The sequence below is a fragment of the Cherax quadricarinatus genome, chromosome 58 (assembly GCF_038502225.1).
Source record: "Cherax quadricarinatus isolate ZL_2023a chromosome 58, ASM3850222v1, whole genome shotgun sequence".
Lineage (NCBI taxonomy): Eukaryota > Metazoa > Arthropoda > Malacostraca > Decapoda > Parastacidae > Cherax > Cherax quadricarinatus.
Genome location: NC_091349.1, coordinates 1,364,508 through 1,381,197, shown reverse-complemented (window position 1 = coordinate 1,381,197; position 16,690 = coordinate 1,364,508). Strand labels below are relative to the sequence as shown.

The window sequence follows — 16,690 nt, the reverse complement described above, 5'->3', positions numbered from 1 at the left end:
AATGATTATAATCATAACCATGATTTTTGAAGAGGTGGAGTGGTAAGCCAGCGGAAGGTCTCGGACAGAAGACCAAAACCTTCAGTTGTGGGTCAGGAAACACTTGTGTTTCCTGACGAACATTATACCTGCCTCGAAATATTCTTAGTCTGGTGGTAAACAGACGACAAACAATAATAACCCTCGTGTAGTAGATAGGCTTTAAACCTCATTAACCAGTCCTACCTACGTACTAAAATAAATGGGTTTTTTACCCTCCGCCAAATCCACCGAGACCCACATATCCACCATAGTTGTTATATCCACCATGGTTGTTATATCCGCCATGGTCGCTATATCCACCATGGTTGTTATATCCGCCATGGTCGCTATATCCACCATGGTTGTTATATCCGCCATGGTCGCTATATCCACCATGGTTGTTATATCCACCATGGTCGCTATATCCACCATGGTCGCTATATCCACCGTTGTCGTTATATCCGTAGCCTCCGTCACGATGGATGTCCAGTGTGGAAGATGAGAAGTGACTCATTTTCACCTGAGGAAGGTGAAGATGAGGTAGGAGATGATGTTCACATCATATTCGTCATTATCAATATTGACGTTAATAAAAATAATAATTATAATAATAATAATAATAATAATAATAATAATAATAATAATAATAATAATAATAATAATAATAATAATAATCTTTAGAATAGTATAATTAGTAACAGGCAAATTTAAAACAAATTTATATAAACATTAAGAATATAAACACAATTATTAATGTCTCCAGGTGGAATCCATTGCTGCGAGTCCTGTCCTGGGCATCGACACCATGCCCAGCCCTTCTAGGGCAGGGTAGGTGCCTGAGCCCGAGCTTGCAGCTCACAAGACTGTCATTCCCATTAGCCCCCTTGAGGCGGGGATGGCAGACCAGAGAGGCCTAGCTTGTGGCTAGGCCTGGGGACAGTTGGTCCCAAAGATGAGGAGGTACTTGTGCCTCCTCCCATGGGAGACTTAGGTCTCAGACACTCCCAAAACAACGAGCCAAGGCCGGGCCACCACTTGGAATAGGCCCGGGCCGGGAGAATACCGACTAATCTTTAATAATAATAATAATCCTGTCCTGGTTTTATATTTTCGGCGCGTCATTTAAAATATGTGTCTCATTTATTGATGTTTTGCGTTTGTACACATCAATCATGTTCCCCTCTAAGTCTTCATCTTTCCGGAGAGTGTAAATGCCTATCCATCATCGTAAGGAAGATTTCTGATCCAGAGAATCAACTTAGTCATCCTCCTCTGTATGATCTCAAGCGCGTTTATATCCATTCTGTAAATTGAAGACCAGAATTAAGCAGCATAATCTAAACGAGGCCTTACTAAGGATGTATAAAGTTAAAATATATGCGCTTGCATATTTCAAATCCTACCTTACTAATAGGTATCAGTATGTCACCATTAAAGACACAGCCTCATCAACACGGCCACTTGATCCTGGAGTTCAGCAGGGAAGTGTCCTTGGTCCCCTGCTCTTCCTCATTTACATTAATGATCTTCCAAACGTATCCCAACACCTGAAACCCATTCTCTTTGCTGACGACACGACTTACGTCATCTCTCACCCTAATCTTGCCACCCTCAACACCATTGTCAACGAGGAGCTGCTCAAAATTCTGACTTGGATGACAGCCAATAAACTTACACTTAACACTGACAAAACCTACTACATTATGTTTGGTAGCAGAGCAGGTGTTGCGCAACTTAACATTAAGATCGACAACACTCTAATTGCCAGACGTAATGAGGACAAATTCCTAGGTCTATACCTCGACAACAACCTAAATTTCAGCACCTATATCCAACACATAACAAAAAATGTGTCCAAAACGGTGGGGATCCTCTCCAAGATACGATATTACGTGCCGCGAACTGCCCTTCTCACACTATACCATTCACTCATTTATCCATACCTTACCTATGCTATTTGTGCTTGGGGATCAACTACAGTAACACATCTAAAGCCAATAATAACCCAACAAAAAGCCGCAGTAAGAATAATCACTAAATCCCATCCCTGGCAACACCCCCCCCCCCCACTCTTCATAGCTCTAAACTTACTCCCTGTTCAGTACATCCACACTTACTACTGTGCAATCTACATCTACAGGACCTTAAATTCCAATATTAACCTTGACCTAAAACGCTTTCTTGATAGTTGTAACAGGATCCACAGGCATAACACCAGACACAAACATCTCTACGACATTCCCCGTGTCCGACTAAACCTTTACAAAAATTCAATGCGTGTCAAAGGGCCTAAAATCTGGAACACCCTACCTGAAAACTCTAGAACTTCAGACACATTCATCACTTTCAAAACTACAGTTAGAAAACATCTTATCTCCCTGATACACCCTATCAACTAACTACATGTAAACCACCTGGTGGTTCACACTTACACTCACTCACCCATTGACTATAAACACAGAAATACAAATCTTAATCATAAAATAATGAATCCTAACTAGTCACAAACTATGATGTAGTCACTTAGCCTTAATACCATAATCTGTAATAATTTAAAGTTTAGAATTAATCTAAGTCTGCCCGAAATGCCTAGCCATGCTAGGTGTCCTAGTGGCCCCCTCTGTAATTAGTATTTTAAAATATGTAAACCACACAATATTCAAAATCTGTAAACCCCACATTGTAATCCTTATAGAGAATAAACTTGATTGATTGATTGATTGATTTATGATTCTTGATATGAAGCCAAGATTCCTATTAGCTTTTTCTTGCGACCTCTTATACACTGTCGTCTGCCTGGCCTCCCAGGCCTATCTGTAGGCCTGAGATGTTCATTGATCAGGTCGTCAGCAAGGAGGACTGGACTCAGACTGGATATGACGTCATGAGGCTGGCAAACTCACCTGTAAATCTAACGAACATAGTCACATTAGTTGTGAATTTCTCCGGGAAACTTTCAGAGTTAGCAACATTACTGATGAACTTAATCACACAGCTTACAAACGTAACTAAATATCTTCCGAATTCATTTTTAAATCTTACGAACTATGTCGCAAATCTTACGGCGGGAAACAGCAGACGTCTTTCTTTTTCTGGGTCTTTATTAGTTACCCAGAGCGTCTTGGAGGGGAAACTCTGCTATTACACCAACACTCTTCTTGGAGGGGGGAACTCTGCTAGCACACCAACACTCGCCCCAACACTGAATGACAGATACACCTGGAGTCCTGTACTCTCCCTTCCTCCTTTCCCGCGGCTGGAACGTTACCTAGCCGACGGCGCAGATGATAAAGGCGTTAATATGGAAGGTAAATCACAAAAGCATCGCCTCTGTAAAAGCTGACTAGTCACCCTCTTGCCCCTCACTCCCTACTACTACACATGGTGGTGCTGGTGTTGACTTAACACGCATAACACACAAGGCGCCGCCACCTGCTGGAAGCTGCATAATCCATTACAAAATAAAAAGTTCATTGGTTGAATGGTGCTCGACAGACAGGCGTGAAAAACAATAGCATGTGTAGCGGAACTGGTCTGTATTGGGAGAACGCTTGTCTCTAGGGATAACTTACTCAAAACATGGAAGTGGATGACTAAGACAAGTGAAACACTTGGGTACAAGTACTGGAGAGGGTGGAAGGCTTGAAGATGCAGCCTGAGAGCTAAGTTCCTCAGACGTGCTGGTAGTCTGACTTGAAGAAACCTTCATTAACGCCAGATGTTGCTCTGGTACATGTCTCTCTGTCGATTTAAGATTCATTGTTTGAGCTGCAGTTAAAGCACGTACATAAAGTACTTTAGTGGAAGGTACGCACAGTACAGTACAGTGTGGTACACACACAGTATTTTACACACAGTATGGTATATGTGTTCTACAAGTATAAGTGATGGCCACTATCTTCCTCCTGGTCGATACGGAGATAAATGGTATAAAATACTGACACAATGGTTCAATAAAGGATCGCATTATCCTGCATTTATGTCTATTTTTCCATCCTGGTTTATATAAATTATCCCGCTATAGGTTTCACTGTTAACCCACTCTCGGCAGAGGACACTTCAAACGACGTTTCTGTCCATCCCGGACCAATATCACGTCACGACGGACTGAAACGTCTGTTAAATTCTCTTCTCTAAATTCTGGGCTAGTTGTGCCTTGTTGGGAGTCATTATGACGTTTATTCTTCTCGTTACAGGAGTTAATTCCCGAAGGTCATTGTTGGGGAACGCATTTTAAAATACTGAGGAGAATACAGGATGAGGAAGGCTGCAAGAAGACGTGGCTATACTCCAGGAATAGTTGTTATGATAGCTACTGGAATTCATCTCTATCAAAACAGAGTTATGAATCTGGGAGACGGAGCGAGACGACGAAAAGACAGTACCACTTGAAGGCGAAAGACTTCGAAGAAACATTTGGCAACAGAATAAGATGCACATGCTGAGCTTGTAAGCATAAGAGTAGCACCGAGGAACCTAGATAATGAATCGTTCAAAACATTCTTTACGTCATATAGGCGAGCTGTACCTGAGCATGCAGCGCCACTATGGAACTCTCAGCTGTCGAAACTGGAAAGTGCCCGAGCTAGTGCCTAAACTGAAGATAATAAACTACGAGATAAGAAAGCGATGTTTATTACTAATGTTAAAGGCGTGAAACTTGAAAGGGGATATGATTACGATATACAAAATACAACGGGCTTAAAACAGGGAGGATGAAAGGTTCATTGCCATGATCTTCTGTAGGTACAAACACCGTAGAGGGGACACCACCAGCACACCTCTGCTCCAGTAGGTACAGACAGACATACACTGGCAAGAATGTCTGCACAGGAATCAGTTAAGTCAACAGAGGCGTCAGTCATCAGTCCTAGTGTTAGTTTGTAACGGCGTCCAGGCACATTGTGTGTGTGTGTGTTCAACTGTCTTCGAGAGAGTTGAGTACTAGCTTCCGGGCCTGATGTAATAAATTCTAACCCGATGGCTACTGCTGTACCTTGTCATGAATCTGAGTCCATAATTCCTAATTATTCTTCAATATCATATACGATGTTGGTTACTTGGAATTCTGTAAGGTTTTCTAAAGTCCCACGCATATGCCTGTCGAACTGGCAGCACACAGTATTGGAGGAAAATTTCTTTCGTCTCGAGACACGGCTGACAAATAGGAAGCAAAGAGTCTGAATTAATTTGGTGACATCAGAAATGGGACCAGTTACAACTGGCGTTTCTCAAGGATCAGTTTTTGGCCCATTGTTGTTAATAATCTCCATTAATAATTTATTAAGAGAATAAATAGCGACGTGATTAAATTCTAAGATGACACAAAAATAAGCCGATAAATCAATTCGAGAAAGATACCAGTGAACCTCAGAATGATTTAGACAAGCTAATGTTGTGGTCTGAAAAGAAACAGATAAAATTGAGTGTAAAACAGAGCAGGAGTCGTATTCCTCAGGGAATGAATATAACCCTGGCACTTATAAACAAAATAATATAGAATCTGATCCTACAAAATGTGAAAAAGATTTAAAAGTTGTACTGACCAGAGATGTGAAGGTAAAACAGCAGCGCCTCAGCCTGCGTGATAGAGCTAACAGACCAATTAATTTAGTATAATGCATCTGGTTGGTTAATGGGGTTTAAGGCCTATCTACCACGTAAGGGGTCATTAAGGATTGTTGCTTGGTTAATGGGGTTTAAAATGGATCTACTACACCAGAGACATTAAGGCTGACTGGTTGGTTATTGGAGATTTAAAGTCAACCCACTTCCACGAGGGTCATTAAGGCTGAATATCACCCGTACATCACCAGTCAAAAATACTTCAATACCTAAATTAATGTTTAAAGTGAGCCCTCAGTGTATATACACTAAGATATATACCACTAACGGTGTATATATTCTGTTACTAAATAATATCTCAAACCACCAATGAATCATGAGCGTATATACATCACTGTACTCACATGGTACAATAAAACACAATTGGGTATATACACTGCAAAATCTGAATGAATGACGTAGTGAATTCTTAATTCTGCTAATTAATGTGGTCCAGGACCTGTGATGTGAACCCTCCCATCCCCACCGGTTCAAAAAAAAAAGCCCGTTATATATAGTGTTTTCTGAATTTTGTCCATTTTATTACAAATTATCCCCTCCTGCCCCTCCCAAAATAATTCTGAAAAAAAGACAAAAGTGCCGCCATAAATGGTCAGAAAGAAAAGGAAAAACTTTATCTAAGAAAAATTTTTCTTTATTAATTTATGTTTATTATTGAAATGAGCATAAATATATATATATATATATATATATATATATATATATATATATATATATATATATATATATATATATATATATATATATATATATATATATATATATATATATATATATATATATATATATATCATTAACACCTGTGTGTAAAAATAATAATATTATTATTATTATTATGAAATAATAAACGCAATCAATAATAATAATTAACAATAATTATATTAATAAAAAAATCATAATATTAATAATATCACAGATGTTTCCCCTCTGTCAGTTGCTGTGTTACTTTAGGAAGGTTGGGAAACACAGGTGTTGTTGTCAGTGTCACCAGTAACAGTGCAGCAGCACTGCACATGTACCCAGTTTCCTATAATGGTAACAAAACACGTAGCACAGGTTACTACCTTCAAACTGTATTGTAACAATTACAATGAACCTTAATCTTGTATCTTTCCTCATTCTCTTAATATTTGCCGTTAGAGTTCAACTTTTATAGCGAAGTGTATATATTTCACCGGTCCTGGACTACTCCTGAGCTCTGGGAGGGATTTGAACCTGTTCTGATTATATTGAACCTGTTCTGTTAAAACAGGGAAAAACAGTGGTGGTTTAAGGCACCTTTGTAAAAAGATATGTGGGATCAGCGTCCTCTTATTCTCTCCCCTGAAGCTGGCTGGAGCCTCAAGTGTCTGCTGGTCAAGTGTTTTTCTTGTCAACTTTGAAGACGCTTAGAAATTTGTAGCAAAAAATCGATTTCTGAAACTCAAATGTATGTTGCTGTTGCAGCCATTTTGTTGTGATTTGTATTCCTCTACAGACTGATACAATTAAATAACTCCTGATTCCTTTCCTACGTTTCTTATGCTCTATCTTTTTCTTCTTCTTTGCCAGCCTCCTCTTCCTCTTCGGGGTCTTCCACATCCTCCTTCAGCCCCTCCTGCGGGAGGTACTCAAAGGCCGCCCACCTCTCGAAGGCGTTAGTGACCTCGTCAAGAATAGCAACAACAGCGTCCACTTGCGAGTTGCTGTAGGAGCGCTCAGAGGCCCCCAGACTCATGTAGACGTAGATAATGTAGGCCAGGAAGGCGGTGAAGAGGAACACAGAGAGGATACCGTAGACGTTAGTGCCGAGACTGGTCGTCCCTCCGTCAGAGTACCTGTAGGGAGGTGATAATGTGGGATTAGGGAAGAGGTTTATTGCAGGTGATGAGTGAGTCTGACTGTATGGAAATAAACAGAAGAGTGGACTCACATATATTGTGGAAAAAAGTCACTTATGTACAGTTCCAGACATTTATTAGACGAACGTTTCGCCACGAGTGGCTTCCTCAGTCACAGATGGCGAAATGTTTCCTCTAATAAATGTCCTGAACTGTACATTACAGTCTTTTTCCACATCTTGTCGGTATTACCAGATCATTTTTCAGTGGTCAAGACACTGTTAGTCTTCGCTGAAGACTGTGGAAGATGCAAGAGTTCTTGCCCTGTAAGCCTTTCTTTTACCTTGTCTTTCTCTACCAATATAACTGCAATACGAAGGGAAGCTTATCAAACTAAAGCTGAAGGAGTCATGAAACGCGGGAGGAACTAAAAACCTTCTAACCTTAATCTCCCTCCATCTCCTCCTACTCTTTTTCATGTATCGCCTTTATTTCTATTTCACCTTTTCTTTCTCTCATTTTTCTCTTTCTCCTCCTCCTTCTACTCTTCCTTTTCCCCTTACTTTCCCTTCCGCATCCCAAGCAGACACAGAAATAAATATATATCAATAAACAGACAGAATGAACTTCGAAGACAAACTTACCCCACATCGAACTCCCAAGGGTTCCTCTTGTCTTTGTCGTCAACTCCATCCCACGTCCCCACTCTCCTCACAGGACCCTGACCATGGCCCTGATAGTGGCCCTGGCCCTCATTCCACGTTCTTACTCTCCTCATAGGACCCTGACCATGGCCCTGATAGTGGCTCTGCCCTTCATTCCATGTCCCCACTCTCCTCACAAGATTCTGATAGTGGCCCTGGTCCTGATGAGTGGTTTCCAAGGCCAGGAGGGCCAGTTGGTCCTCGTGTCCTACTCCGTCCGATGCATTGCTGAAGTCAAAGTCGAGATTGAATCCTTTGTCGAATCTTTGAACAAGTTCGCTATTGAATTCTCCGTTAAATCTCATGCTCTGGTCGTCATCTGATTCTCCATTATACTCAACAGAGCCTCCGTTAAGTCTTGCATTAAACCCTTGGTTAAACGTCCCGTTTGATTCTTTGCTAAGTGTTCTATCGGAGCTCCCGTTGAGTTCTTCGTTGGTTTTTCGTCCTGTTACCCCGTTGACTCGTCGGGCGATCTCTCCGTTGACTCCTCTATTGTTAAACACCTCGCCGAACTCGTTGTCCCTTTTGCGCGGACCGTTCCCGTTGTCGCTCTGAGCGTTGGCTTGACCCAAGACGCGGTCCCTGTACCGCCTCTGGAGGTCGCTGAAGCCGTTGCTGGCGGAACTGGCGAAGTTGAAGGCATTTGCGTAACCGGCGATGTTGGCGGAACTGGCGAAGTTCGCAGCACTGGCGGAACTGGAGTGGGTATCGCGATTGCCGAAGGAAAGGAGATGGTAAACAGAGGCTGTGAGAGGATCCTTGAGGGAGAATTCCTCTGCTGCTCTTGTAGTTCCTTCACCCACGCCTCCACCCACGTCTCCTTCACCCACGTCTCCACCCACGCCTCCTTCACTCACGTCTCCACCCACGCCTGCACTCAACCCTGCATCCACTATCGCCAAACACACCAGGAGACAGGCATTCTGGGAATATTCATCACATGTCTTAGAAGTAATATACAGTGCTAGAGAGAGAGAGAGAGAGAGAGAGAGACAAGTTCAGCTCATCAGTCATCTCACATCTTTATCAACTGAGACAAAACACACAAACATAATTAATTCAAATCACAAATCATTATAAAACAATTTTTGAGCATAAATGAAAATTTATGTACATGAAAATGCGAAATAAATCATGAAAATCGACTTACCATTATCAGAAGGGAGAAGAACGTTTGTGACTGGCTACAAGTCATCAACTAGTTGTGACGTAGCAGTGACGTCCCTCAAGTCCTGTTATGACTGGCTACACGTCATCAATTAGTCGTGACGTAATCAGTGAAGTCACGCTGGTTCTTCTATGGGTCTGATGCAGGGTGCAGTGGTAGGTGAGCTGTGGTACACTGTTACTCCACACACTGGTAGCTGTACACTGAGTATGGCAGACCCTGCTGTCAGTAGCTGGTGTGTGTGTGTACTCACCTATTTGTGGTTGCAGGGGTCGATTCATAGCTCCTGGCTCCACCCCTTTGCTGGTCGCTACTAGGTCCACTCTCTTCCTGCTCTATGAGGTATATTGTACCTCTTCGTACAGTGTGTGTGTGTGTGTGTGTGTACTCACCTAGTTGTACTCACCTAGTTGAGGTTGCGGGGGTCGAGTCCAAGCTCCTGGCCCCGCCTCTTCACTGATCGCTACTAGGTCACTCTCCCTGAACCGTGAGCTTTATCATACTTCTGCTTAAAGCTATGTGTGGATCCTGCCTCCACTATTCCTGCCAAACTATTCCATTTCCTGACTACTCTGTGGCTAAAGAAATACTTCGTAACATCTCTGTGAGTCATCTGTGTCTTCAGCTTCCAACTGTGTCCCCTTGTTACTGTGTCCAATCTCTGGAACATCCTGTCTTTGTCCACCTTGTCAATTCCTCTCGGTATTTTGTATGTCGTTATCATGTCCCCCCTATCTCTCCTGTCCTCCAGTGTCGTCAGGCCGATTTCCCTTAACCTCTCCTCGTAGGACATACCTCTTAGCTCTGGGACTAGTCTTGTTGCAAACCTTTGCACTTTCTCTAGTTTCTTCACGTGCTTGGCTAGGTGTGGGTTCCAAACTGGTGCCGCATACTCCAATATGGGCCTAACGTACACGGTGTACAGGGTCCTGAATGATTCCTTATTAAGATGTCGGAATGCTGTTCTGAGGTGTGTGTGTGTGTGTGTGTGTGTGTGTACACACTTGAGAGTTTAGAGCCTCGTGGGTGTATATTAACAGATTACTCTCACAAAGCTCTCAGAGCTTTAATGTTTTTGTGAAGGCAACACCACCCCCGGGAGGCCTGACGCTGTCTGCTGCTGTCTGCTGCTGTCTGCTGCTGTCTGCTGCTGTCTCTCAGCGCATACATACACTGAGAGACATATCTCTCAGTGTACATATGCTCAGGTTTATGTTTTATAAGTAAGGGTTTAAATTAAAACGCTATTGATTATTCGGACGAAAAGGTTTATATTGCATCACACATTAAAGATAATACATTATTACTACAAATTAAAGCCACACATTAAGTCCACATTGGCACAATATTACAACAACCTTTTATAAACCAGACAACAGTTATAAATCGTTAAATAACCTACAGTTAGAAATGTATTTATTGACTTAGAAATTCAACCCAAAATACTCGATTTCTCTAACAAAAATCTGAAGAATTTCTGATTTTGATTTTGCCCTAAACTGAACTTATATTGTCTGTTGTTTTTTCTTCTCCATCAATATTTATTCCTTCATATGAAATAATTGTTTAAAAATACATGGAAGGTCTGCACAAGGTAGGTAAAAGGTCAATGAAAGGTCATGTCTGGGGTGGTTGTCCACGGGTCGTATATATAGAAGTCGATTCTTCAGCGCTGTTTGTGTTGAATGACCCGCAAGGATTTGCCTCTTTAAATAAATAATTAATATCGTACTAGCTGCTGGTACCAACAGCCTTGTTGACCGGTTATTCCCTTAGGCTGGTTCCCCCAAAGGTAAGAGGAGCCTCGAAGTGGATATTTCACAGATCCTCTGCTCCCGGAGGGTCCTCGAGCATCGTCCACCTCACCACAGCGACAGTCACCTCCTTCAGGAGGTTCTGAAGGAGGTCCTCGTGACTCCAAGACCACCCATGGAGTCCCCAGGAACTACGCTTCTTCTCCTTGGCGGAGCTGCTAAGATAGTGGTACACCATGTACCCCAGGAAGGCGCTGAAGACGATCACAGCCAGGACGCTGTAGACGTGAGTACTCTTGTCGAGACCTGTCTCCCCGTACTTCGTAGCTCTGACGAGACAAATACAGAATTTATTATTATTATTATTATTATTATTATTATTATTAGTAGTAGTAGTAGTAGTAGTGATGGTGGTGGTAGTAGTAGTAGTAATAGTAGTAGAATATATTATATAATAGACAATGAAGTAAATTCTAAGTACGCATATAAATACTGGTATATATACACTCCTTCAGTTACATATACACCACTGTTCTCATATATACACAAAGGGTGTCTCTATTATAGGTAAATTATTTGCTATAATAATACAGGAAATACTCATACCCGTAATCACTGCTGCGACTTTTTCTTTTGCTTTTGTTGTGGCTTTTAGCTTCCTCTTCTTCGTGAGTTCGAAGTTCTTTCTTGCTTTCCCTCTTAACGTAGTTCTTATTTTCCTTCTTTTCCCGAGTTCGTAGTTCTTCCCTTCTTCTGTTCTTCTCGTGGTTTTCATCTTCCTCCTCCTCTTCCTCCTTCTTCTCCTCCTCCTCTTCCTCCTCCTCTTCTTCCTCAGGAAGAATCATTTCTTCGTCAGGCAGGTCTTCATGTCCCTCCCAGGATGCAATGAAGTCAATGAGTCCAGAGGTCAGCTTCTGGTACAGAGATGAGGCTGCATTTGTGAATTCCACGACGAGGTTATCTATGACTTGTGGGAGGTCGTCCTCTGTGTTGTCGCTGAGGTTGTTTCCTATCGTGCTGGAGTCATCTCTGTCGCTGGACGCGTTCCCATTGCCCTTCGCCCGGTAGGACTTCCCAGTTTCCAACAGCCTTAAAGGGTATCCTGAGTGTGTATCCATCTGGTTGGCTGAAGGAGGCTGGGATAGGATGCTTGGAACGTGCAAAGCCGAGATTTGACGTTCCTCGGAGGCCCTTGCTCCTAGCAAGTCTTCTGGTCCTAGCGAGATCTCTCGTTTGGTCTTCAGACCCGTGACCAGACCCGTCAGCACCACCACAGCACACACCGCTGGTCTCTGAAATGGAAAAAAATGAAATGATTTTGTAAGAAAGAGTGAAAATAAAGAGACAGCATCAGCATCAGCATCAGCATCAGCATCAACAGGGAGGAGGAGATTCTCAGCTGGAGGCAGATAACGGAGGATAGATCACTCCCCCTCCCTCCTCCATCCCACTCGTCCGGGAATCTAACCCTAGCCCTCAGTTTGTGACTTGAGGTTGCTGCCAACTGAGCCACGAGAAATTATGTCAGAATTCTCACCTACATCTACAGATACAAACTGGGCACACCAGCAGTGTGCTGCTACCCTACTCTAGATGATAGTTACATAGTGGGAGAGAAAGCTAGCTAGGTTGTCCGGTTATATTCCATCACACAAGTCAGTGCTGGGAGGCTTCAGTAGTATCAGCCTGAGCTGGGAGGCTTCAGTAGTATCAGCCTGAGCTGGGAGGCTTCAGTAGTATCAGCCTGAACTGGGAGACTTCAGAAGCATGATGAGGATATCATCAAACATTGAATTGAAAGTTTAGTAGTTACTGGAGTGCTTGTAATTTGAACATGGTCAAATATACAACATACAACAATAGCCATACAGACATGCACCAGGAATACTCACCCATACATACCTGTGTATACGAAAGATCGAATACAAAGAGTAATATTACCAAATGCAAAATAATATTGAATTATCAGTAAATAAATGAGACACAACTGTTAACGCAGTGATCAGCTGACTGTCAGCTGTACCTGTCAACTGATTTGTGTCAACAAACATCACTGATCTATTTTCTTCAGTAAATGCAACAAACAGTTTGAAGACTCACCATCACTTGCCCTTCCTGGACCTGATTTCACTGTTAACTGATATGTCAGTGTTGACCTGGGGGAGGATGTTACCGTTGGAGGCCTGTTACATCCGCTCGATCGCCGTTCTGCTGGTCGATTATTTCTCTGTTTGCCGTTGATGTCTCTAATCTAGCACGAGGCCAGTGCTGTGGTGTATGGCACTGTGCCAGACTAAACACTGAAACACCCTGTCAGCACCACTAGCTGACAAAACTGGCAAGTTTTCCAGTTTTGAACGTGTTTCGTTCAGTTTCAGGGATGTTGTGGCCTTGTTTCACTGTCGGAGAGAATGGCACTGTAGTGGCACTCCTGAAACAGTGTGAATCACTGCTTAAGATTACCTTGATTCTTGTTAATTCTTCAAAGAAACTCGGCACTTGAATCGTCAAAATAATTCTCCAGATTTCCAAGGAACCAGATTTCAAGGTACTTCTTGTGCCTTCAAGGTGGTCCTTAAGACTACTAAAGTCTCTCAAAACCTTAAAAATAATATTCCATGAAGCCTTCAAGATTCTTCTTGAACCTTGGAAATACAACTTGGAGGTACGATTTAAACCTTGGAGATATGACTTGAACCTTGGAGGTACAACTTGAACCTTGGAGATGCGACTTGAACCTTGAAGATACGACTTGAACCTTGAAGATACGACTTGAACCTTGAAGGTACAACTTGAACCTTGGAGGCACGACTTGAACCTTGGAGGTACGACTTGAACCTTGGAGGTACGACTTAAACCTTGGAGGTAGTGTAAGTCTCCGAGGTCAGTGGAACACTGAACACACAGGCAGTATCCACACTTCAAGACACCGTTGCCAAATACGACCACCAGGGAAGGTAGAAGTCAGTGTTGCCATCTGTGGCCAGAAACCCTTCCTATCACCATTATCATTATTATTATTATTATTATTATTATTATTATTATTATTATTATTATTATTATTATTATTATTATTATTATTATTATTATTATTTAGTTCTCCAAGGCTTTCTCCAAGCTTCAGTTTCCTGGCTAGCTGGGTAGCGGGTAGCGTGCCCCTGGGTAGCGGGTAGGGTGCCTCAGGGTGGTGGGTTGCGTGCCCCTGGGTTGCTGGTAGGGTGCCCCAGGGTAGCGTGCCCCTGGGTAGCGGGTATTGTGCCCCTGGGTAGCGGGTAAGGTGCCTCAGGGTGGTGGGTTGCGTGCCCCTGGGTTGCTGGTAGGGTGCCCCAGGGTAGCGTGCCCCTGGGTAGCGGGTATTGTGCCCATGGGTAGCGGGTAGGGTGCCCCAGGGTAGCGTGCCCCTGGGTAGCGGGTATTGTGCCCCTGGGTTGCTGGTAGGGTGCCCCAGGGTAGCGTGCCCCTGGGTAGCGGGCAGCGTGCCCCTGATCAGGTCGATAACCCAAATAGAAATACAAAGGAATTGTGTAGAGCTTTATCAAGGTATGTTGCACCCTGTGTAGAGCTTTATCAAGGTATGTTGCACTCTGTGTAGAGCTTTATCAAGGTATGTTGCACTCTGTGTAGAGCTTTATCATGATTATATACACCTGGAAAATCCTAGAGGGACTAGTACCAAACTTGCACACGAAAATCACTCACTACGAAAGCAAAAGACTTGGCAGACGATGCACCATCCCCCCAATGAAAAGCAGGGGTGTCACTAGCACGTTAAGAGACCATACAATAAGTGTCAGGGGCCCGAGACTGTTCAACTGCCTCCCAGCACACATAAGGGGGATTACCAACAGACCCCTGGCAGTCTTCAAGCTGGCACTGGACAAGCAACTAAAGTCAGTTCCTGATCAGCCGGGCTGTGGCTCGTACGTTGGTTTGCGTGCAGCCAGCAGCAACAGCCTGGTTGATCAGGCGCTGATCCACCAGGAGGCCTGGTCACAGACCGGGCCGCGGGGGCGTTGACCCCCGAAACTCTCTCCAGGTAAACTCCAGGTATGTTGCACTCTGTGTAGAGCTTTATCAAGGTATGTTGCACTCTGTGTAGAGCTTCATCAAGGTATGTTGCACTCTGGGTAGAGCTTTATCAAGGTATGTTGCACCCTGTGTAGAGCTTTATCAAGGTATGTTGCACTCTGTGTAGAGCTTTATCAAGGTATGTTGCACCCTGTGTAGAGCTTTATCAAGGTATGTTGCACTCTGTGTAGAGCTTTATCAAGGTATGTTGCACCCTGTGTAGAGCTTTATCAAGGTATGTTGCACTCTGTGTAGAGCTTTATCAAGGTATGTTGCACTCTGTGTAGAGCTTTATCAAGGTATGTTGCACTCTGTGTAGAGCTTTATCAAGGTATGTTGCACTCTGTGTAGAGCTTTATCAAGGTATGTTGCACTCTGTGTAGAGCTTTATCAAGGTATGTTACACTCTGGGTAGAGCTTTATCAAGGTATGTTGCACCCTGTGTAGAGCTTTATCAAGGTATGTTGCACTCTGTGTAGAGCTTTACCAAGGTATGTTGCACCCTGTGTAGAGATTTATCAAGGTATGTTGCACTCTGTGTAGAGCTTTATCAAGGTATGTTGCACTCTGTGTAGAGCTTTATCAAGGTATGTTGCACTTTGTGTAGAGCTTTATCAAGGTATGTTGCACTCTGTGTAGAGCTTTATCAAGGTATGTTGCACTCTGTGTAGAGCTTTATCAAGGTATGTTGCACTCTGTGTAGAGCTTTATCAAGGTATGTTGCACTCTGGGTAGAGCTTTATCAAGGTATGTTGCACCCTGTGTAGAGCTTTATCAAGGTATGTTGCACTCTGTGTAGAGCTTTATCAAGGTATGTTGCACCCTGTGTAGAGCTTTATCAAGGTATGTTGCACTCTGTGTAGAGCTTTATCAAGGTATGTTGCACCCTGTGTAGAGCTTTATCAAGGTATGTTGCACTCTGTGTAGAGCTTTATCAAGGTATGTTGCACTCTGTGTAGAGCTTTATCAAGGTATGTTGCACCCTGTGTAGAGCTTTATCAAGGTATGTTGCACTCTGTGTAGAGCTTTATCAAGGTATGTTGCACTCTGTGTAGAGCTTTATCAAGGTATGTTGCACCCTGTGTAGAGCTTTATCAAGGTATGTTGCACTCTGTGTAGAGCTTTATCAAGGTATGTTGCACTCTGTGTAGAGCTTTATCAAGGTATGTTGCACTCTGTGTAGAGCTTTATCAAGGTATGTTGCACTCTGTGTAGAGCTTCATCAAGGTATGTTGCACTCTGGGTAGAGCTTTATCAAGGTATGTTGCACCCTGTGTAGAGCTTTATCAAGGTATGTTGCACTCTGTGTAGAGCTTTATCAAGGTATGTTGCACCCTGTGTAGAGCTTTATCAAGGTATGTTGCACTCTGTGTAGAGCTTTATCAAGGTATGTTGCACCCTGTGTAGAGCTTTATCAAGGTATGTTGCACTCTGTGTAGAGCTTTATCAAGGTATGTTGCACTCTGTGTAGAGCTTTATCAAGGTATGTTGCACTCTGTGTAGAGCTTTATCAAGGTATGTTGCACT

The 16,690-nt window shown here is 43.0% G+C and overlaps 1 protein-coding gene across 1 annotated transcript; it reads right to left on the bottom strand.

Moving 5' to 3' along the window:
* Window positions 1-10,643: 10,643 nt before the first annotated feature.
* LOC128697953 (uncharacterized) lies at window positions 10,644-14,060 on the bottom strand. The gene is made up of 3 exons (XM_053789940.2): window positions 13,196-14,060; window positions 11,702-12,387; window positions 10,644-11,424 (listed from the first exon to the last, which is right to left on the bottom strand). The coding sequence occupies exons 1-3, from the start codon at window positions 13,196-13,198 to the stop codon at window positions 11,160-11,162; spliced, it is 954 nt and encodes a 317-aa protein (XP_053645915.2). The 5' UTR covers window positions 13,199-14,060; the 3' UTR covers window positions 10,644-11,159.
* Window positions 14,061-16,690: the final 2,630 nt, after the last annotated feature.

What these genes read in the sequence shown, in the direction of transcription:
- LOC128697953 (XM_053789940.2), bottom strand. An exon ending in AGTCGCAGCAGTGATTACGG is followed by an intron (nt 11,425 to 11,701) that starts GTATGAGTATTT and finishes TTGTCTCGTCAG; the next exon opens with AGCTACGAAGTACGGGGAGA.